Source organism: Protopterus annectens, chromosome 16.part0, assembly GCF_019279795.1.
Source record: "Protopterus annectens isolate FY-2018-M chromosome 16.part0, PAN1.0, whole genome shotgun sequence".
Classification (NCBI taxonomy): Eukaryota; Metazoa; Chordata; order Ceratodontiformes; family Protopteridae; genus Protopterus; species Protopterus annectens.
This window is the reverse complement of record NC_056750.1, coordinates 244,225,527-244,248,423: the sequence shown is the minus strand read 5'-3', so window position 1 is coordinate 244,248,423 and position 22,897 is coordinate 244,225,527. Positions and strand designations below refer to the sequence as shown.

Below are 22,897 nucleotides of genomic sequence, written 5' to 3'. Positions count from 1 at the left end.
GCTCTGTCAGACATGACTTTGTAAGTCAAGCAGAGATCACCTCTTAATAGATGATATGAGACAGAGAAAAGCTGGAGTTTTTTGAGTCTGTCCATGTAGGGCATGTGTTTAAGGCCTAGGATCCTCTTCGTGAGGTACTTTTGTGGCCTTTTCAGCTGTTGCAGGTGTTTAGTGAGGTACATGCCAAATGGAGCATTATACTCGATGACTGGTCTAATGAGGGAAGAGTAGAGAGAGATGATGACCTCTTTCTTCCTGGATGCAAAACCCTTGGTAAGGAGATGTGCCACATAGAAGGACTTTCTGACCACAGTGGCAATGTGGTGGTCAAAGGAGAGGTTGCTGTCAACCTGTGTCCCCAGATCTCTTATAACACCCTCAGTGTTCAATGGGCTACCATCAATGTGGTAATTAGTGGGAGTTTTTCCCAAAGGGAAAAACAATGCATTTTTTGGCATTAAGCTTAAGGCCATGGTTTCGACACCAGTCGTTGGTCTCAGTGAGGCCTTTCTGTAGGATGTCTGCATTACTTGGGGAGTTAATAATGGCTCCCAGCTTGCAATTGTAGGTGAACTTGGTCAGCCAGCGTCCCTCCGTGTTGGCCTGGACTTCTGAGAAGTAGATGCCAAACAGGAGAGGAACCAGGACCGATCCATGTGGGACTCCACTCATGGCTGGTCAGCAGTCTGACTTGGAGTCTGCTACTTTCACACTGTAGGTTCTATCTATGAATCAATTTGCGACCCACCTAGTGATATGGGGGTTAATGCCTAGTTTGGTGCGTCTGTCAATAATTCCTGAGTGGGGAATGGTATCAAAGGCCTTGGCCAGATTGAGGTAGGCTGTATGAACTGCCTTGCCCTCATCCACAGTTCTGGTGACTGACTCAAAGAAGTCAACCAGGTTGAGCAGGCATGATCTACCCTTCACAAAACCAAATTGCATGGGATCCAGAGTTTGGAGATTCCCTATATCCTTGTTAATTAGGTCCATGATGATGCACTCCATAGCCTTACATATCAGACTCATCAGGCTAATGGGGCAATAATTCCCAGGGTCTGTAGTCACTCCCCCTTTATGGAGAGGGATGACTGTATCAGTGCACAATTCTGTAGGGACAAAACCTGAGGTGAGGCTGTGATTGAACAGAGTACACAGGTGCGGTGCCAGTTCACTTTGTAGTTCATGTAGAACACGGCCAGGGATATTGTCGGGTCCTATGGAAGCTGTATTCTTGGCCTTGGACAATGCAGCTTTAACCTGTGCTGCAGTAATGCTGGGTGCCTGGCATTCTTCCAGTATTATGATTGGTCCTTTAAGGGGGAGAGAGGGGTAAAGTTGGCACTGAATCTGTCGGCCAGTATGTTGGCAATATCTGTTGGCTCAGTATAGGAGGTACCATTGTGCAGTAACTCATAGCAAATCTGGGTATTGTTGTGGAGATTCTTGATATAACTGTAGATGTTTTTGTGATTGTTTTTAGTGTCTGCCACAATTCTGCCCTCATAGCTAGCTTTAGAGGTTTTGATGAGGGATCTCAACTTTTTGTTGAGGCTAATAAGGGAGTTTTTCCAGTCTTGGGACTTCACCTTTTTCTGCAACAGTTTCTTCCTTCTGTTGTAGAGCTTGTTAATGACAGGGGCCACCAGATTGGCTTACTTTTTTTGGAGGAGTGTGTTTTGGTTCTGTTGGGTATAGCTAGTTCCATGCATTTATGTACGTGTTTGTACAGTGCACTGGTGTATGATTCGGCAGTCATACACCTATTTTCTATTTGCATGGGTGCCATGAAGTTAGCCACTTCTGTTTTAAGGAGCCCAAAGTCAGCTTTGGAGAAGTTTTTCATGGTGGTTACCTTTGCTGGTGGTGTGGGTGAAATGTGGATTTGCATGGTAATTAGTTTGTGGCCGGATCTAACCAGGGAGGAATTGACTATTGGTGTTGAGCAATGGTTGCCCATGTTAGTAATAACTAGGTCAAGGATGTTGCTTCCTCTAGTGGGGGGTAAGAATGAGCTGGTCCAGCGCATTGGAATTAATGAATGCCAGGAAGGGTTGGGCAAGTGAATTGGTGCATGAGTAGTTTTCCCAGTTGATGGAAGGGTAGTTGAAGTCACCCAGTATGAGAGTGTTGAGTTGGATCCTAATAGTTTCCAGGGTGCTTAAGAACATGGAATGAGACTCTTGGGACATAGTTGGGGATTTATAGCAGGCTACGACCTGAATCACCATCTTAGCCACTGCTAGTTGTACCTGAGGTATCTCCGATGCGTTATGCTGGACTACTAGTCTGGAGGTGTTCATATCCTTTATAAATATGGAGACACCACCGCCTTTGGAGCTTCAGTCCATGTTCTGGGGCCAAAAGGTGTGGAATGATTTATAGCCTGGTAGCACAGGGGTGCTTTCTGCTGCTGTTCTCTATTTTGAGGAGTGCTTCGAGCGAGTGCATCTTGAGATTTAGACTTCTAGCATTGAGCAGCATGATCCTCAGTTTGCATTTATTTATAGCTGTTATGGTGGTAATATGCTAAGTAGTGTGTTTCTTTTATATATCATAAACTGTTACTACTTTTGTATATTCTCTTCACATGGGTTGAGGCTGAAAATGATCCTAAATAAGTAAGTAAGTAAATAAATAAATAAATACATAAATAGAGGGAGCTCTTACCCCATACCATGTGTGCAGCAGGGGGACCTCCTAAGTGCCGAGTGCTTCCCCACCTGAAGTCATGTAATTTAATGGAGTCCACCACCAGAAGCATGAATGCTGATGCATACCTCCCACCAAAAGTCATATATGCTGAAAAAAAATGATCTCAATCAGAAATCATGTGTTCTGAGAAATGCGCTATTCTGAAGCCACATATGCAAAGCCCACTCCCCACTCCCCACATGAAGTCATGTCTACTGAAGAAGTACCCTGTGAATGAAATTATGTTTGCTGAGGTGTACTTCCTGAAATTCTGATGGCTGAGGGGCCACATGCATGAAGTCAAACAGACCGTCGCTTGAATCACATATAGTGAAGGACACTTCTCATCAGAAGTCATATATGATGAAGAAATCCCCATATGAAATTGTGTATTCTGATGGATCTTAAAACTGTATATTCTGACAGAGCCCACATATGAAATCATATATTTGTTGAGAAAGCACCTTCCACATGAAATGTATGCACATAGAGGTGTGGGTCCCCTCTTTAATTCACATATACTGTGGGAGCCCTCATTATACATACATGCATGCTGAAGGTAAGTCCTCTTCTTAAAGCCATACATACTGCAGATGAAGTTAGCGTTGAGAGATCTCTGCAATTGCAAACATGTTAAGCAGTCCCCATACCTAAAGTCACATGTGCTGAAGATGCACCATGTTTGAAGTCATGTATGCCTGGAAAATCTTCACCTAAAGTCATGCATTCTGAGGGAAGCCCACAGATTTAAGCCAGGTAAGCTAATTTACCTGAAGTTAGGTATGCTAATAGATTTATAAGTTCATAGGTTCATAGGTAAATATTAGGTTATCAGTCTGCAGACTATAACAAGCCTAGCCAATAACCAGAAGTCAGAAGCAAATCCTGTACCTTGTATGCATGAGGTGAAGATCTTAATCATTATGACAACCTCACTCACACATTACCTCCCAAAAATCAGATATGCTGACAGAGCTTAATGAATGAATAACAAACAGGTCATTGGGTGCTTCATTCCCCTGTCCTTTTCAACCTCTAAGCAGGTTACTTTAGCTGATGAGTTTTTTGCAATTAAAGATCATTTAAAGTAAACAAATATGAACATTTATTGGATAAAAAAAACAAGTGCCTATTGTATACCCAGCTTTATTAACAATACTATGTCTGGTGAGATGAAGCTATTAAAAAAATGTAGTCACAGCCATCATGTTCTCTAACTGAAAGCAGAGAAAAGAATGTGAAGTATCAGAAGGGTAAAAGACTAACTTTCACCCTCTCCAAACCAAACTATAAAAAAAAGGTAGAAAAACAGTTTTCTTTCTATCAGCCACATGACTTTGGGAGTCTGTAAGCATCCTTGTGTAAACTGTAGGATGCATGCATATTTTTGAGCTCCCTCCCAAAAAAAAGTAAACAAAGGTAGCAGAAACTGCATTCTGCTAATTGTGCTGTGCAAGGATCAGCATGTACAGGCTCAACACTGTGCAAGGATCAGCATGTACAGGCTCATCACTGTGCAAGGATCAGCATGTAAAGGCTCAACACATGAGTGGTGCAGGCTTTTAGACGTCCTCTATACAGTAGGAGACTTAGAGGAGTACTAAAGTTCCTTTACAAAATGGTGTGTTTTTACAAAGGTGAGAAACTTTTTTTCTTAAATGGTATCATTGTGTAATAGCAATAATGCACAACCGGCTGTGAATAATGCTGGATTTACTAATGTCTGGCTTTGTTTGATCACTTGGGCTTTGATGTTGTGAGAAGACCACCCATACCAGTTCATGGATTATTGCTAAATTAACTGCTGATTCTTACTGACAATTTTATTTTTAACTTGACCTACACATCAGCAGTCCCCAGCATACTGAATCTATCACATTATGTAACTGAGGTAAGTCAGTTAATGATTGGTTCTTAGGCTTAAACCTCTGCATATGCTACTTTCCATTTGATGCCAGTCACCTGATACTTCAACAGAGCTCTGAATCATTTCTAATAATTTGTAATATTTTAGTTTAATTCCATGCGTCTTTTGACATTGCACAGTTTTTAACTACTTTCTTGTCTGTCAACTCTTTACACTAGTTACTAATTTTGTCAACAGATAATTCTGTCACAGACTGCACTCTACATTGTTGCCTGCTTTTTCTCCCCATAAGTCGTTCTCCCCTTCCACGTGCTACTAATTTTAATTGATTCTGGATCAGAGCTGATTCCTCACATCTGTTATTATGCCACTGGCCTAATGTCTTCCAGAATACAGTCTCTACTGCTGCTGGTTTTGTTGTCATACAGCTTTTAGGGAAGGAATCAGTTCACACCGCTGAGCTTCTAAGTGGTCATTAAAGACCTCTGTTGTTTATTTGGTTACAACCCTGTACAGGAGTATCACCGGTCAGTATTTCCTTTCCGTTTCATCTGTGCTAACACTCTACCAATGCACCCAACTTTACTCTTTTGTGTTAGTCACAAATTAAAGTACACTGTTTCACCTCAGAAACGTTTTTCTTTGTAAACGAGTATGGGATTGGTAGTGTAATTTATACCTGTAAGGCACAATGCTTCAGAAGGAGCATAACTGATAGCATTTCATATTCTCAGATTACAGAGTAAATGCCTATGTAAAACATGGCAAAGTTATTAGCTGATGTAGTATCATGTAGGGACTAAATATTCTGCTGACAAAAGGAATCAAACATGAAGCCAATGGTCATCACCCAATGTGAAACTCATTATTGTCAGGAGAGTTGAAAATAAGTTTGTATGTTTAGTATTTCAGTGCAGTTGATCTGCATAATATGTTTTAATAACATGGCAGCTTATTTCTGTGACTTCAGCATGTTGTAGTGTGATTCTCAGTGTTGTAGAATAAGCTTGCAAGCTTAACTACATGTTTTTCCAGGTGAGAAACGTTATGATTTTTTTTCACTGACTGTGCTTATTGTGTTCCATCAATGAGATTATCTTTTACCAGTAAAACCATGTGATGTGGGAAATGAAAGCTAACATAAAATCCATCCTGTGCATTTGTCAGTGCAACTAGTACCACAGTTTCATGGAAGTGGACCCTTTCAATGATCCTTTATGGTACTAAACACAACCATTACTGTTTGTTTCTATTTTCAGTTTCTAGCTCCTCAGGCCTGAAGTTGTTTACCCAGAATCGTGTTTTCCATTGTATAATCACTGCTGCTGTCTGGTTGCTTTATTACACAGGCCTGGGCAAAATTCAAAGGCAAATTCAGGGATGGAGACAAGATCGATCCTGCAACGTGGAAGACTCGTCTTCGTTGTGCATTAAACAAGAGCCCTGAGTTTGAAGAGGTGCCAGAGCGTTCCCAGCTAGACATCTCGGAACCTTACAAAGTCTACCGGATTGTCCCCCTAAAGGAACAGAGATGTAAGTCAGTATTTGAATCAGTTTATAATGGGGGGGATCTGACTTACTGATAAGGTTTTTCGTACAAACAATGGGAACCTAAAAAATAACTGGGAAAAAGAATAAGCCATGATAGATCAATGTCCCCATTTACTTTACAAGAGCTGTTTTCAGAGCACAGATATGGTGTTTTATTACTATAGTATTGGTTGAGCAGTGTGTTTCTTTGTGAAGTAAAAGAGGAAATTTAAGTAAATGGAGCTTGTGGGCAGTAGACACTGGATGTTGCAGCATGTGACATACTGTTTTAATTTATTATTTCCTTTGAAAAATATAGAGAAAATTGCAAGCTGTGTCATACAAGTAACAGTGACCTTTGTTACCTGTTTTCATTTCAAAATTGCTCTTATTATTGGAAAGCGAATGCTTAATGAGTACTTAGTAAACCACTGTACTAGTAAAAAGTGAAGAACTTGGGAAGAAGTAATGTAGCAAGTGGAATTAGTCATTTAGCGGAGTAGATTTCCATCAAAGGATTTCAGCAGCAACTGATTTTCTCTTAAGACCCCTTCCCTCAGGTTATAGGAGCTGAAAAAAGTTGATTAGCACCAACCTAACCTCCTGTCAAACTCATTATCTGCCCACTTGATTTAAATGCTACTAGCTAACATCCTATACCCTGTACTCCTCAGACAGCCAGAGACTTAAATGTTATTATTTTGCAATGAGCTCAAAGACACAAAGGCTATCCAACTGTTGCAGAATAGTGATTTGCCCTTTGCTGATTTAGCAGAGTAGACCATGTTTTCTTTAAGTACAAACATAAAATTTGCATGCATTCACCAACAAATGCAGATGTTACAAAAAAACACAGATGCTTCTGTTTTAAACGCTTTAATGCAGTCCTGCATCAGCATCAATCATTATTAAAAAAGTTTAAATACAGAAGCCTTAATGGTTTGATTATCAAACTCAAACTACTACTTGGATGTGTCCAACTGCTGCAAACTTCTGAGAATATTATTTCATCTGTAAGAAAAGTAATGCATAAATTATATTTCATGGTGACTGACAGAGTACTTGAGAAAGAGTTCTCTCAAAACACAAGCAGACAACATGTAGAAGGGGAAATTAAATTAATGCAACCAAGGATAAGAGATCATATTCCAAAATTAATTGAATATCCAACATTCTTAACACAACAAACACATTGGGACATGATCTCCTATCCAAATTATATACAGTTGTGAGGACAGAAACAAAGAGTTGCAATGACAGTTATTGGAACTATTTTACCCAAATTAATAGTAGACCTCCGAGTGAAGAAGATAAAAAAAAATAATTCTAATATCTTCTAAACATACAACTTTATCTCTTAGATGGAATCTCTTTACTTGGACATTTTTGCATAGTTCTTTCTTCACATTACATAAAATTGAATTAAAATGTTCAAGCAGAAATAAGTTTGTTGGAGATGTAAACAAGAACTTGAAGCAGATTGGCAACACATGTATTTTGACTGTACTGTCTTAACACCTTATTGGAATAAAGTTAATCTCTTTTTACAGGCTATTTTGGAGATAAATTTGTTTTATCTAAATCACTAATCCTTTTTAACACTCCTATTCCTATATGTGTTAAAAAATGAAATATCGCATTTTGTGGTCCATAGTATGTACAGTGAGAAAGGTTATAACTCAGAACTGGAAGAACAAATCTACACCCTCCTTCAAAGAATTTATAAATATTGCAACAAGTCTGTCACCTGGAAATCATTACAATTAAGTCAAGAACAACCAGGATTGCCTCTTGCTACAGTGCATGGACAAAACTTAGAGAACTGCTTGACAAGCAAAAATAACTGCATTTTAGATTTAATGTAATGTATATTAATTTGAATGACTTGATGGTTAATGGACACTCTTGTAAATAGTTGTTTTTTCTTTTGTGTGTGAGGTTTAGTTGAATTTTTTTCATTTATTATTTCACAAATCTCTGACTGCAAATATTGTTATGATTATTTTACAAACTGAAAATTGAATAAAACCTTAAAAAAACACACACACACACACACACACACACACAAGGGTAAGGCTGAACCATGTGACCACTTACAATCAGAGGTGTAGGTTAACTTTTATTTGTTTCTGCATGAGCTCAATAAGGGAGCAGCCCCAGAAACTACATGGAACAGTACATTTGCTTCCTTCATGAATTCTAAAATATGAATCTGTCTGCCCAAGACACACTGCATACAGCTTGACATACTGCACTGTATACTTTTTTTGGAAACATGGATCCTAGCTAGACGGTAGGGACATTAATATCTTTTTGAACCATGCAGGTACATTATTAATATTACAGAATGAGTAAAATACTACGAGAATACCATGAACTGAGAAGGCTCAAGGAGACAAAACGTTGTAAAAACAATAATTTATTAGACTTGTTGAATAAATAAGTTAAGCGCTTTCATCTAAAAATCATAGACTTCATCAAGTGCAATATCTCATTAAGCAGAAATCTGTATGATTATGATTATGTTAACACTGCTTAGCTGAACTCCATTCCACCTTGCACTGCTTTCTAGAAGACCACAAATAAAGAAACATATACTGATACACTTAGCTGCAGATGGTGATATTCATACTTACAGACACACACACACACACACACACACACACACACACACACACACACACACACACACACACACACACACACACACACACAAAACAATCATGCTGTACCTACCTTAGGGTATCAGACAGAGAAGGGTAAGCAGAAATGTGCTACAGATCATTTATATTTATTTAGTTATTTATTTATTATTTGCTGGCCAGGTTAGTCCTACTAGACTAGTACCCTCTTTCCAGGGGAGACCGTAGGTGGCATTGATACTATTAGGGGAAATTTATCCAGGGCATCAGGGAAGTTCCCCTACTCGTTGATGTAGGGGGACACATTTCAGTGTGGAGCATTTTACTTCCTATTTCCATTCCAGGCATGTAGGTGGCCCAGAGAAACAGGAGGAATGGTGAGTGTCAGTATAGTAGAAAAAATAATGGAGAATGAATTTGAGTATGGAGATGGTGGAGCAAGTAACAAAAAGCCAAATAAATGAGTTGAAGGTGCAGGATTCATTTGTACCGGAGGAGAAGGAGGTAACAGAGTAGAGGAATGAACCAGAGATTGTAGTAGAAACAGGAATGGATATGGAGGATTTGTTTCAGAAGAAAATGTTCGTGGGTGAGATGGAAAGCCAGCTGGAATGTAATATTACAACCCTTCAGTCTGAAGGGTTGCGGGATGGTTATTTAAAAGAAGTTATTAATCAAAGTGAGCCAGAGAGTGATGTTGCAGCATCCTGGGGTGAGGTAATGGAGAAAATGCAATAGGAAGAAGATGACGAGAAAATAGTAGGTAAGAAGTCTTATACGCAAACAGTGAAAAAGAGAGGAAAGAAGGGTTGAGGGGGATGAAGGAAACAAAGAAAAAGTTTACGAGTAAACAGTAAAAAAGACAAAGGACTGGACAGGTATGAAGTTTGGGACTTGGTGATTGCACCACTGAGTATTTCAGCAAAAGAGATAAGAGCCTTCATTCTTATTAATAAAGAAATGTTTTGTGATATATGATTTGAGACTGGTCAGGCGATGGTAAATATGTATGTGGTGCAATCTTTTCACATAGAAACTAAAAAGAGAGTCATGATTCAATTCAGAATGGAAATTGAGGCAAAAGACTTAAAATAACATTTATTGAACTTATGTAAAGAGGTCATGGACACAATAAAAAGTTATGATGAAAGAGGTTTATGCACTGGGGGATGGGAATGTGAAGTTATATTAAAAATTGGAAAACGACAAAGTTATACGCATTCCTAGTGTTATTAATGTAAATTGTAATAGAGGGTTTGGGAAATATAGAGGACAGCCTAAAACTTGTTTTTTTTTCCTGTGTTAAAGATAGTCATTTGATTAATGAATGTGACAAACAAAAATGTTTCATATGTTGTAAAACAGAACATGAAGCAAAAAAATGTGGTAAGAAATGTGGAACATTGGAAATGCATGGTTAGAATGTGACAAAAATGTGAAAATCATAGAAAAAGAAGATATACAGAAAGTAGATCAGAATAAATGTAAAAGAAAAGAAAGGCAGAATGAGCTACAAGATTTAAAAATAAATGTAAAAGGAGAGAAAGTAAGGAAAGAAGTGTTATTAGATACAAGTGAAGAAGAATATGTAAACTAGCAGGTAGTGAGATGAGAGAAAAATTCTATAGGAAAAAGAGTGGAAGAAAGGAAAAGAAAATTTAAAAGTATAATTATAAAAGAAAACAAAAAAGGTAAAGGATGAGAAAGATATCATACTAACCTCTTTTAAATTATGAATATTTTAGCTTTAAATGTTAATAGCATGAAAAAATGTTAAGAGAAGAATAGGGATTTTTGAATGGTGTGCCTTATTAAATGATCATATTATTATATTAGAGGATGCTAGATTATTAACAGAGGAAAAAAGGGAGCAAATAAAAAAATGATGGGATGGACCAATCATTTGGAAAATGGAAAATGACACTTGTTCAGGGTTATCCATACTATGTCAAAAATATATCAATATATTAGATATTACTATAGTTGAATTAGGACAAATTACAGTATTAGACATAAAATGGAAGACAAATGTGTATAGAATTATTGCTATATATGCATATGTCATAAAGAAAGAGGGATAATTTAAAAAAAAATTCTTAACTATGTTTGTGTTAATATTAGTGTGAGATTTTGACTGTAATTTAAGAACAAGTCAGAAAAATAGTAGTGATATTAAAATCATAAATGAAATAATGAAAAGTGACAAATTGTATATATGGGACAATATACATTGGATTTATAGAAGAAGTGAGATTAAAACTTAAATTAATTATTTTTTAATATGATAGTTGAAACTTTTACAGAAATTAATATAATAGACAACTTCTTAGATCCTACAGCAATATGGATAAGATTACATGAGAAAGAAGAATATATAAGAATACATAAAGGAATTAAAAGGCTGAATGAAAAGTAGTTAAAACAAGATGATAGGGAAGAAATAATTAAATTATGGAAAGATTTTATAGCCATGAGAATGTTTTATGAAAACTGGGCAAGTTGGTGAATATGTCTTAAAGAAAAATATAAAAAAAAATGCTTATTGGAATGTATAGAGAACAAAAGAAGGAAAGAAAAAACAAAATATAGAACATTAAGTCAAGCAATATTTTGGGATTTAATAAACAAAGAACTTTTTATGAAAAAGAAAAAGCAATATACAAAATGAATCAAGTAAAGATTAATAATTTACTATATAAACAAAGATATTGATTATAAGGAAGGAGAGAAGAAATTGCACATCATTTAAATAAATTAGTGAAATAAAATAAAAAAATGATAAGGTTAAAAGATAAAAAAGGAAATGTGAAATTATTAAAGCATATATAATGCAATCTTTTATTAAAAAAGAAACAAAACTGGGTCAAAAGTATGAAGTTAACAAATTAATTAAGAAGATCATGAAAGTTAAGAACAAAATATAAGCTTGAAAGAGCTAAATGAAGTTTTAAAAGATATTAATATGAATTCAGCGACAGGGTTAGATGGTATTGAATATCATATGTACAATGAAATGGAAAAATGTCAAAAAGTTATATTTGTAGAAATATTAAATGAGTAGTAGATAAAGAAATATATATTGGAGCTATAATAATTTCATGGAAAAAAAAGGAGAAAAAGATGATATAAGGAACTGGAGACTGATAGCACTAAATAATACAGACTATAAGATATTTATGAGAATAATAACTAACAGGTTAACAAATAAAATTGATAAGTTACTTGGTGAACCAGTTTTTGTTAGAAAGGGAAAAGGACATCAAAACTTACTATGGATAATAGAAGTAATAGATGATATTATAAACAAAAAATTAGAAGCAAAGATCATGATAGAAGATGTAAGCAAGGGATTTGATAAAATAAAGTATGATTTTTTATGGAATATTTTAGAGGCATATACTATATGTAAGAAAATAATCCAAATGATTAAATCAGCATATGAAAGGAATAATGTTAAAATACATGTAAATGGATGGATAACCAAAAAAAATAAAAATAGAATGTGGGATAAGACAGGCATGTCCAGCTAGCAGCATTATTTTTTCTTTAGTCATGAATGTCATAGTGAGCAGGATTAATAAAATGGCAAATATTGTAGGATATAGGATAACAGATGAATTGCAATTTCTCATAATGTACACTTGTACGGATGATGTCATGTTAATTACCAAAATAAAGAATGGATGAAAAAAATAATTGAAAGATTAAATAGATTATTGAAGAAGATTGGTCTTTGTATATACGAAGAAAAAAGGAAAGACTTTGGATATATGGGAAACATCCAAGAATGTAAAATTTAATGAAGAAATTATAGATGTATTAGGAATAGTATTTGGATTAAATAGTATTTGGATTAAACAACTATAAGAAAAAAATGGGAAAAAGTGTTTCAAGAAATAAAGGATATATATACTTTTTGGAAAACATTTAGATTATCATACAGGAAGAAAGTGTATTTTGTAAATACTATTTCATTAGGCAAAATAGCATATATAGCTAATGCCTCTATGACAGCAACACAATATGAAAAAGAATTAATGTCTATTATATTTTCGGTTCTATATTATAGCATAGAAGTTTTTAAATTTCGAATGCTATAATATTGATCCATTTCTGTCGAAAAATGAAAATAGCGAAGCCACAGAACTTTGAAATCTTACCTAGGGTAAGATTTCAGTTGTCCATTCCATGGCTTCGCTATTTACTTTACTGTCTTGGGAAGGTTATGGACCGGGTTAAGGTAGTAGGCAAACAGAGGTTACGGACCAGGTTGAGGTGAGTGTGCGATAGTTAGGGACGTTAGGGTTATGGCGCGAGTAAGGTGAGTGTGCGATAGTTAGGGACTTTAGGGTTAAGGAGTGGGTAAGGTGAGTGTGTGGTAGTTAGGGGCTTTAGGGTTAGGGAGCGGGTAAGGTGAGTGTGTGGTAGTTAGGGACTTTAGGGTTAGGGAGCGGGTAAGGTGAGTGTGCGGTAGTTAGGGACTTTAGGGTTAGGGAGCAGGTAAGGTGATTGTACGGTAGTTATGGGCTTTAGGGTTAGGGTTGGGTTAAGGTGAGTGGATAGGTAGTAGTGTGGGGTTATAATTATGGTTTTGTTAAGTGTATGTGTGTGGTTTATTTATTTTGGTGTGGTTGTGTTGTGTGTATGTGTTTCGGAAAAGCAAATATTTTCCCTGTGAAAAAAATCGCTGTTCCGTGTGTTCGATATTTTGTGGTTTAGATATTTTAGGTATGATGAAATAGTGTTCGCTATTTATATCATTCAATAGGGTAATATAAATGCATATTTTCCTTCATATGGGAATCAAGACTGAATACAGTCAAGAGGGGGGTTTTGTATATGAAGGAAGAACTAGGAAGATTAGGTCTAATAAACCCAGTTGTCTATGCAGCATTATTCAGTCTATATAGAGCTTTGAAATGTTATATGAAAGAAAATCAAAATTTGACAGAGCTTATTTTATATTATAAATATAATTTTTTTGGGAAAAATTGAAATAAAGAAAATACTTAAAAATGCTATGAATGAAGATATAAAGGAGTATCAAAATAAAGTTATATTATGGAAATTAAAAGTGAAATATTGACTGAAAAGAATAGAAACAAATGGCATTTAAATATTATGAGAACATATTATTTTATTTACCCTTGGAAACATTTAGATATAAAAAAAAGAAATACAAAAATGAGACATAGATAGCATAAGAATATATATGAATGTAAGGATTTCCTTTGGAGACTGCCTGTAGGTTATTTGCCTGTTAAGGCAAATATGCCCTATAAAAGAAAACAGAATATGTATTAACTGTGGTGAATTTGAAACAACAGGACATGTGTTTTTGAATTGTTTGAGAGTAAATAAATTATGCGAAGAGATATGTAAAAACAAAATGTTCGAATGTTTTACAAAAGTTGAGCAACTGAATAAAGACATTATTGAATATGGTTATTATGGTGAGAAAAAAACAAAAAGATGTGAAGAAAATTGATAGAATAGTGTTTTTGGTTTTATGGACATTATGGACTGAAAGACTAAATGAAATTAAGTTTAATATAAAATGGACACTAGCAGAAATTCTAAAGAAGATATGTTTTTGGTTGTGGAAAAAAAAGGGTGGAGGGACGTGTTTATTAACATAAAGTTAACTTTCATTGTTAAACATGTAAATAATGGCAAATAATGTAAATATGTATATAATAAATATTATATATATATATATATATATATATATATATATATATATATATATATATGTATGGGTCTAGGACTATTCACTGAAAGCACATTTCACTGAAACACATTTGACTGCGCACAATTCACTGAAAGCTCAATTCACTGAAAACCCAATTCACTGAAACACATTTCACTGAAAGTTATATATGGCCTTTTCCCCGCTGTAGTATGACCCTGGAGTTAGAATATATAGTAAGGGGGGGTGTGGGGGGGCAACCTATTTTAAATATTTTGAACTATACACATGGATACTTGCAATTTCAATAAATTACTATTTTCTAAACTTAATATATATCCAAACTTTGTGGGGGGCTGCACCCCCCCACACCCCCCTTACTATATATATTCTAACTCCAGGGTCGCACTGCAGTGGGGAAAAGGCCATATATAACTTTCAGTGAAATGTGTTTTAGAGAATTGTGCTTTCAGTGATTTGTTCATAGGTTCATAGGTTGGTACTAGGCTATCAGCCCTAGGGCCTATACAAGCCTAGCCATAACAATTCCCTGGCTATTTCTTCCCACATTATTTACTTTCCTGGACCCCTGTCTAGCAGGGCAACTGACGTGATCCCTGGGGTGAATTTCCTTTCTCCCATCCAATCGTCAAGGTTCCTCTTGAAGAGGTCCAAAGAGGCACTCTGCTTGACATGTATGGGCAATCTATTCCAGAGTCTGGGGAGTCTCTGTGTCAGGAACCTATCCCTTCAGCATGTTTTGTTTATTGTGATGACAAGGTTTAGATCCCTGGAGCATGTAGCTCTGAGGGATTGGGATTTCTTTAAGTGTAGCATGTCCAACAGCTCTGGGTTTGACATGGCCTTGTATGTTAAGCAGAGATCGCCTCTAAGTAGACGATATGCGACAGAGTATAGCTGGAGTTTTTTAAGGCGGTCAGCGTAGGGCATCTGCTTTAGGCCTGTGATTCTTTTAGTGAGGTATTTCTGAGGCCTTCCCAGTTGTTGCAGATGTCTTGAGAGGTACATGCCAAATGGGGCGTTGTATTCTATAATGGGTCTAATGAGGGATGAGTACAGTGGGACAATGACCTCCTTTTTTCTGGATGGGAAGCCCTTTGTGATGAGGTGTGCCACATAGAAGGATTTCCTGACTGTTGTGGCGATGTGGTTATCGAAGGTGAGACTACTGTTCACCTGTGTCCCTAAGTCTCTTATCACACTTTCTATGTTTAGTTTACTGCCACCTATATGGTAATTCATGGATACATGTTTTTTCCCAAAGGGGATAACAATACATTTCTTGGCATTGAGCTTGAGCCCATGGCTCTGGCACCAAGCATCTGTTTCTGTAAGGCCCTTTTGTAGAGTATCCACATCATTTGGGGATTCAATAATGGCTCCCAGTTTGCAGTCATCTGCAAACTTTGTTAGCCAGAGTCCCTTAGTGTTGACCTGTACTTCAGAGAAGTAGATGCCAAACAAGAGCGGCCCCAGGACTGAACCCTGAGGTACTCCACTTGTCACTTGTCTGGAGCTGGATTTGGAGTCGGCTACTTTTACAGTGTGGGTTCTATCAGTAAGCCATTTAGCAACCCATTGGGTGACATAGGGATTAATGCCCAACTTAGTAAGTTTATCTATGATTCCAGAGTGGGGGATGGTGTCAAAGGCCTTGGCAAGGTCTAGATAGGCTGTGTGGACCACCTTACCCTTGTCCATGGCTCTGGAGACTGATTCAAAGAAGTCAATCAGGTTCAGGAGACAAGATCGTCCCTTCACAAACCCAAACTGCGTGGGGTCCAGTGTTTGAAGGTTGCCAATGTCTTTGTTTATAAGTTCCATGATAATACGCTCCATGGCCTTGCAGATAAGGCTTGTCAGACTGATGGGACGGTAGTTTCCGGGATCCAAGGTGGATCCCCCCTTGTGGATTGGGATAACTGTAGCTCTGCGCCACTGAGTGGGCATGAAACCTGAGGTGAGGCTATGATTAAACATGACACTTAGATGAGGTGCCAGCTCATATTGTAGTTCATGTAGTACACAGCCTGGGATGTCATCTGGTCCCATGGATGCTGTATTCTTGGCTTTAGAGGGTGCATTTTCTACCTGTGTGGCCGTTATTACTGGAATTTGGCAATCTTCCGGTATTGAGATGGGCCATTTAGGGGGTGAGAGGGGGGTGAAGTTGGCACTGAATCGATCTGCCAGGATATTGGCAATATCCTTCGGATCAGTATATTTAATGCCATTCTGTTTTAGCTCAGAGCAGATCTGAGCATTGCCATTTAGATTCTTGACATAGTTATAGAATGCTTTGTGGCTTTCTTTGGAATCTTTCGCAATTTTATTTTCGTAACTAGCTTTGGAGGATTTTATGAGGCATCTCAGTTTCTTACTGAGGCTAGTAAGGGAGTTTTTTGCATCCTGGGATTTTCGTTTTTTCTGCAAAAGTTTCTTCCTTTTGTTGTAAAGTTTGTTTATGGCAGGAGACCACCAGATTGGCTTCCTTTTTTTGGATGAGAGCATTTTGGTTCTATTTGGGATGGCACGATTCATGCATGAGTGGATGTGCTCGTACAGTGCCTTAGTGTAGGATTCAGCAGTTGAACTTTCAGTTCCCGTCTGCATGGGTGTCATGAAGTTTGTCACTTCTGACTTGAGTAGCATGAAGTTGGCTTTGGAGAAGTTTTTTATGGTGGTTTCTTTACTGGGGGGGTGGGATGTGGATGTTAAGGGTGATTAGCTTATGGTCAGACCTGACTAACAAGGGGGTGACCATAGGTATGGAGCATTGATTTCCCATGTTGGTAATGACCAGGTCTAGGATATTGGAGCCCCTGGTGGGACTATGGATTAGTTGATCCAGGGCGTTGGAATTTATGAATTCCAAGAACCGTTGTGCAAAGGTGTTGGGACATGAGTAGTTTTCCCAGTTAATGGCAGGGTAGTTAAAATCACCCAGTATTAGGGTGTTTGGTTCTATCTTAATATTTTCCAGTATGTTTAGAAAGGTGTAGTGAGAATCTTGGGGTATGGTGGGGATCTGTAGCAAGCTACAATTTGGATTGCAGTCTTACCTAGTGTTAGTTGCACTTGGAGAATTTCAGACACATTGTGTTGGCCAATTAGCCTGGTGGTGTGAATATCCTTGGTGAATATTGACACTCCTCCACCTTTAGTGTTTCGGTCCTGGTTTGGTGGCCGAAAAGTGTGGTAAGAGTTGTAGCCTGGTATTGCAGGGGTGCTCTCTGGAGCCTTGAACCAGGTCTCAGTTACTGCACAGATATCGATGTTCTCCATTTTTAGGAGTGCCTCGAGAGAGTGCATTTTGAGGTTTAGACTTCTAGCATTGAGTAGCATTACCTTCTGATGTTGCATGCTTGTACCTGTTACGGTGGTGGTTTTGTCCTTTGAAGTTTGCCTAAAAAAGGCACTATAGGGGTGGCAAGAGCCTTAGCCAGTAACCTGAATCCCAGGGGCGACAGGTGCAGACCATCTCTGGCAAAGCATCATGGTCTGTCAGTCATGTCATCCCAGGCAGACAGATACTGGATCCCCGTTGAATGACACTATAAGCTTAGCCAATTGTTGAAGTCAATCATTTTATCCTTACATTGTGGTATAATTCTGGGCGAAGGCAGGATGCTACTCAGGGCTAGGGTCATACCTTCCTGGGCCACATGATCCGAGAGCTCTTCCATGTCTCTTTTCATGTAGTCCAGGGAGGTATGTCTCAAGTCATTCACTCCAACATGGACAATGACAGAGTCATATTTGTACTTGTTGTGGAGTGACTTGAGTGCATGCGTTATATGGCGGATCCTGGCACCCTTCAGGCAGCTGACTGTAATTTTCTCCTTATTCAACCTGGTGAGAGGGACATCAGTGTGCCGGACTATAGAGTCACCTATGACTAAAGTGTTAGGTACATTGTCTTGCCTTAGGGGCTGTTGCTGGGTGGCACACTGGTGTTGTGAACTATGTGACACATTGGTTGTGATTGGTGTTTGTTTGCGTTTCAGCTTCAGAGGTCTTTGTTGCTTGGGCAGGTTACAGTTAAGGGCCTCTGCATATGTGGATTTAGTGTTGCTATATGTGGGTGTTGGTGGTGCGGGTTTAGAAGGGCTATGTGTTGCTTGAGGTGTAGTGTGGGTGTTAACCTTCTCCTCTTGACTGTTTAGCACAATCTTGGGTGGAGAGAGCTTTGCTTCCATTTTGGCTATGTAAGTGCATCTCTCACAGGTTGTAGTGTTGGGCGGTAGGAGGAGAGGGTTGTCTGTGTACATGAGGCAATTGCTGCATTGCCCCAGTATGCCCAAATTCACCAGGTGGACTGGAGAAATCACCGGAAGCTGACCCTTGGACATGCCTGGTTTGGGGCTTTTTTTTTTCTTTGTAAAGTATAGGAGCTGTTTTCTTAGCAAGGTACTTTGCAATTATAGTGCCTACTATTAATTTCTCCTTGTTAACAAGGAGAGTTCAGTGTTTGTATGAGTTTAAGGCTTCCTAGTGCTTTCCAGCAGGTATTAGAGAAAGTGCTAGTCACAGGGATGCTTAAAGGTAAGATTGAAAAGAATGCACTCTGCACTTGTGCACAGTCATTTGAGTTTCAGTGAAATGTGCTTTCTGTGAATAGTTCTAGACCGATATATATATATATATATATATATATATATATATATGTAGGTGTACTTGAGATTACCGAAATCTCAGTAGACCGACTTTTAAAACACAGAGTCGAAAAGCTTGATATGTCAAATGACTTCTGAATGCTCGACTGTCCAACTTGAGCGGAACAGGACATCCACTCTTGTGGACGTTGTAGTGTGATCTCGGAGTTGGTATCTATAAGTTGCATGGGGTTTGGGGTGTGCAGGGGGCATAACTCCCCCGAAAAAATGTGAAATGTGAAGGTATGTATGTTATGGTATTTTATTTGTAGTATATGTTTTGTCTTAGTGGTAAGCGTTTAGATTAGTTTAGATGGTGGGCAGGGTTTGCGTGAGGGGAACTAGGTATTTTTATTTGGAATGTTGTGTTTTTTCTTCTGTATGTTGTTTGTGTGTGTTGTTGTCTGTATGTTTTAGGGAGGTTTGTTGTGATTTTGTAGTGTCGGGATTGTGTGCATCGGGTATGTGAGGTGTCAATTTTGTGTAATTTCAGTGTTGTCGGCTCGGTGTTTTAAAAGTCGGTCTACTGAGACTTCAGTAGTCTCAAGTAGACTAATATATATATATATATATATATATATATATATATATATATATATATATATATATATACATATATATATATGATGTTAATCAATTAAAAAAAAACTACTGTTTTCAATAGGTGCCACTTGAGCTATCACCAACTCAGGCAGATAGGATCTCGGTTTAACATTTCATTCAAAGGACTACACACTCAGGAATGCAGCACCCCCCCCCCCCTCCTATGCTGCACTGCAGTATCATCAATTGATGTAAATGGTGTGAGACTAGAACCCACAACTTTCTGCACCAAAGGTGTGTGTGATATCTGTTGCACCACTAACATTACTGGGTGGGTGTGGTCTACTCAGTCACCCTGTCTGATAGCACAGACCATACACAGACATAGGGGCATACATCCTGCACAGACTGTCTGACACTCAAGTGTGCACACCCACAAAAAAAATAAACACACACAAACACACACACACACACACACACACACACACACACACACACACACACACACACACACACACACACACACACACATACACACACACACACACACAGGCACACAGACATCTGTTGCCTGCACACCCCACATCCACAATCTCATCATTCATCCCAGGCCCAGGTCTTGTCAGGTGGCAGTCATCCTTCACTTACAGAAACATACACTCACATAGAGCAGTCATGCAGGTGCACTCACAGAACCCAGTCACACACACACATCTCTTTACCTACATACTCACATGGACAAACAGACATACACTTGCATGCACTCCCATACACATAACCTATCTGAATCAGAAGTCTCCGTACAATGAAATGCTCATCTTCCTACGTGCAGATTCCCTTTTATCAAAATACATAGGTCCTTGCCATAAACTATGTTTGTTTTATACATTTTGATAACTTCTTTTGATGATTTTCCTTGCATACTATGGAATCTATTACTTCTTTAGAATGCAAGATAATTACTTAGTGCACTGGGCTGCTTATGGACCTCATAAGCATAGACTCTCCCTTGACTACCATACCCTCACGTGACACCACAACTCCCACTGCTCAGTAGTGTGCCAAGATGTAGTACTGGTAATCCAACTGCCCATGAATCCAGATTTGCTTGCCTAGTACACACAGACATAGTTTTACATATTAGGTGACTTGTCTACGATTGCTATCCTAAATGTGGAATGTATTGTAAGATGTCCTCTATCCATCAGTGCAGTTGTTCTTTTTTGGTTAATGAACTGGTCGCTTGCATTATTGTGTTGAGAAATTCGACTGTATTCCCTTTCCAGAGTTTGGGCAGTCAAGTGGCCATTTTTTAGGGCTATTTTTAGAAGTGCTGTATAACAGAGTGAACAGAATACTGTAACTAAATAACCTATTGTATATTTGTTCAGAAAAAAAGGCATGGTAATGTGTTAAAGGCCAAGTAAGCAAACACTTCAACATTTTATTTAATGTTTTAATAAACTGGATGCTTGCATGATATGATGTGAAGTTTGACTGTGTCTCCATTCTAGGTTAAATGGATCTTTCTTTGTGGTAGAATTTGCAATTTTCATCCACAGAAAAGAATGTGCTTAGCCAACAAGTAGTCTATTTTTAGAAGCTGTACAGAGTGTTTTGATTAAATAACTCATAATATAGTTATTCAAAAAAAAATTCAGATTGCAGTGGTAGGACTTATTTATGTGGCTGTCTTTTCCTTCTTATAGAAGTGGAATCATGCAGTGGAGGTAGAACACTGGTGTCATTTATGTCTCATTGGACGGAAATAAATTCCCAGTTCTGTACTGTATATTTGGAGCTTGTTAGTTACACAGACCATTTCTCTTTCTAGTAAAAATGGGAACTCCCAGCAGCATAAAGCATGAAAAACTTAAGAGGAGGAAGTCCTCAAGTTCGAAGGATGAAGAAGATGAGCAGGAGGAACAACCATCCAAAATTGTCATGAAAGAAGAGCCCTTAAAAGTGGTGAGGATTAACTACAAATCATTAACACTTTCACTTTTGTGTAAACACATTTTGCTTACGAAAGCCACTAAAACAGTGCAAAGGATTAAAAAATTAGGATTTACATAAGCAAGATATTTGGTTATCCTGTGCAATGTATTAATTATGAGTAGGATATGTGGTACCGGGTGTTGTGTAGTACTGCTGTTAAGCTAAGGGACTAAAATGCAAGATAGCTACATTTGAATCCTTATAATCCACTTAATTGTTTCTTGCTTTTGGGATAATGTGAAGGAAAAAAAGCAAACATTGTCTTAGTGGATTTACATGATTACCAGTATTAAAGGAAAGAAAAAAATAGTGAAGTAGTATTTCAAAGTGGTTAAGATGCTGAGATGCTAGAGACCTTGGTTTGAATCTTATTAGCTCCCATTTCTAATTTATTTTTTGCATCTGACTTTGTTTTACAAAGAACTTTAAATATCTTTGGCACTGCTCAGTAACTAGTGTACAAATGCAAATAAACAAATACACAAGAAATTGACTAATATTGATTTTATGAGTCAAATCTGGTACATTGATTATTGAAAACTTAACAGAAGATGACACATGCAAAGATATTGAATTTAAGACACTTAGAACATACAATGATAATATGTAGGAGCTATCCTGAGTAAATGTAACCATGTAGTCTCAACAGATTATAAGTACATTACCTTGATTGCCTGGAGAGAGAAAGAGTGGTTTATAGTAACGTATGATGATTATGTCATTGTGACCTGATGGATTTTGAAGAATACTTACATATCATGTTTGGCAGCTGTATTATGTCAGTCCACAAAGAGTGCTACAGGAATGAATTAATGGATTTTTCTGTGGAAGTAAACCAGTGGGATCAGAAAAACACATGACTTCTGTCATTCTTCATCAGATCAGTTTTATGGTTCTAAATTAAGAAATTATAATTATTATTTTGGTTCCCTACTGCAGAATTGACCATCTGCTGCTACAAGTTCCTCTCCTTTGAACTACTACCATGTCTTTTAGCCCATGCAGTTTCTTCTCCAGATCAGGGCTTTCAGACAGGGGCCACAGCTGGCAGAGGAGTTACCTATTCTTAGGGGCGAAGGAGAGGAGATTAAGATACCTTGTTCAGCATCAGCTAATGTTTTTTTCTGCACATTCTACTATTTTTTTAGCAGGGGGAATGGCATTGGTGTTATATGTACACATACACATTTCTGCATCATGACATGCTCATAAAACTGCTCAGCAGCCTCAGCTCCTCTTATGCACACACACACACACA

The 22,897-nt window shown here is 37.7% G+C and overlaps 1 protein-coding gene across 1 annotated transcript in view; it reads left to right on the top strand.

The window, feature by feature from the left end:
* The window catches only part of LOC122790810 (interferon regulatory factor 8-like), a 198,885-nt gene that overhangs the window by 111,899 nt on the left and 64,089 nt on the right, over nt 1-22,897 (top strand). The window contains exons 3-4 of the mRNA XM_044058435.1: nt 5,911-6,094; nt 21,476-21,609. Coding sequence (XP_043914370.1) covers nt 5,911-6,094; nt 21,476-21,609 — 318 coding nt within the window. The remainder of the gene's footprint in view (nt 1-5,910; nt 6,095-21,475; nt 21,610-22,897) is intronic.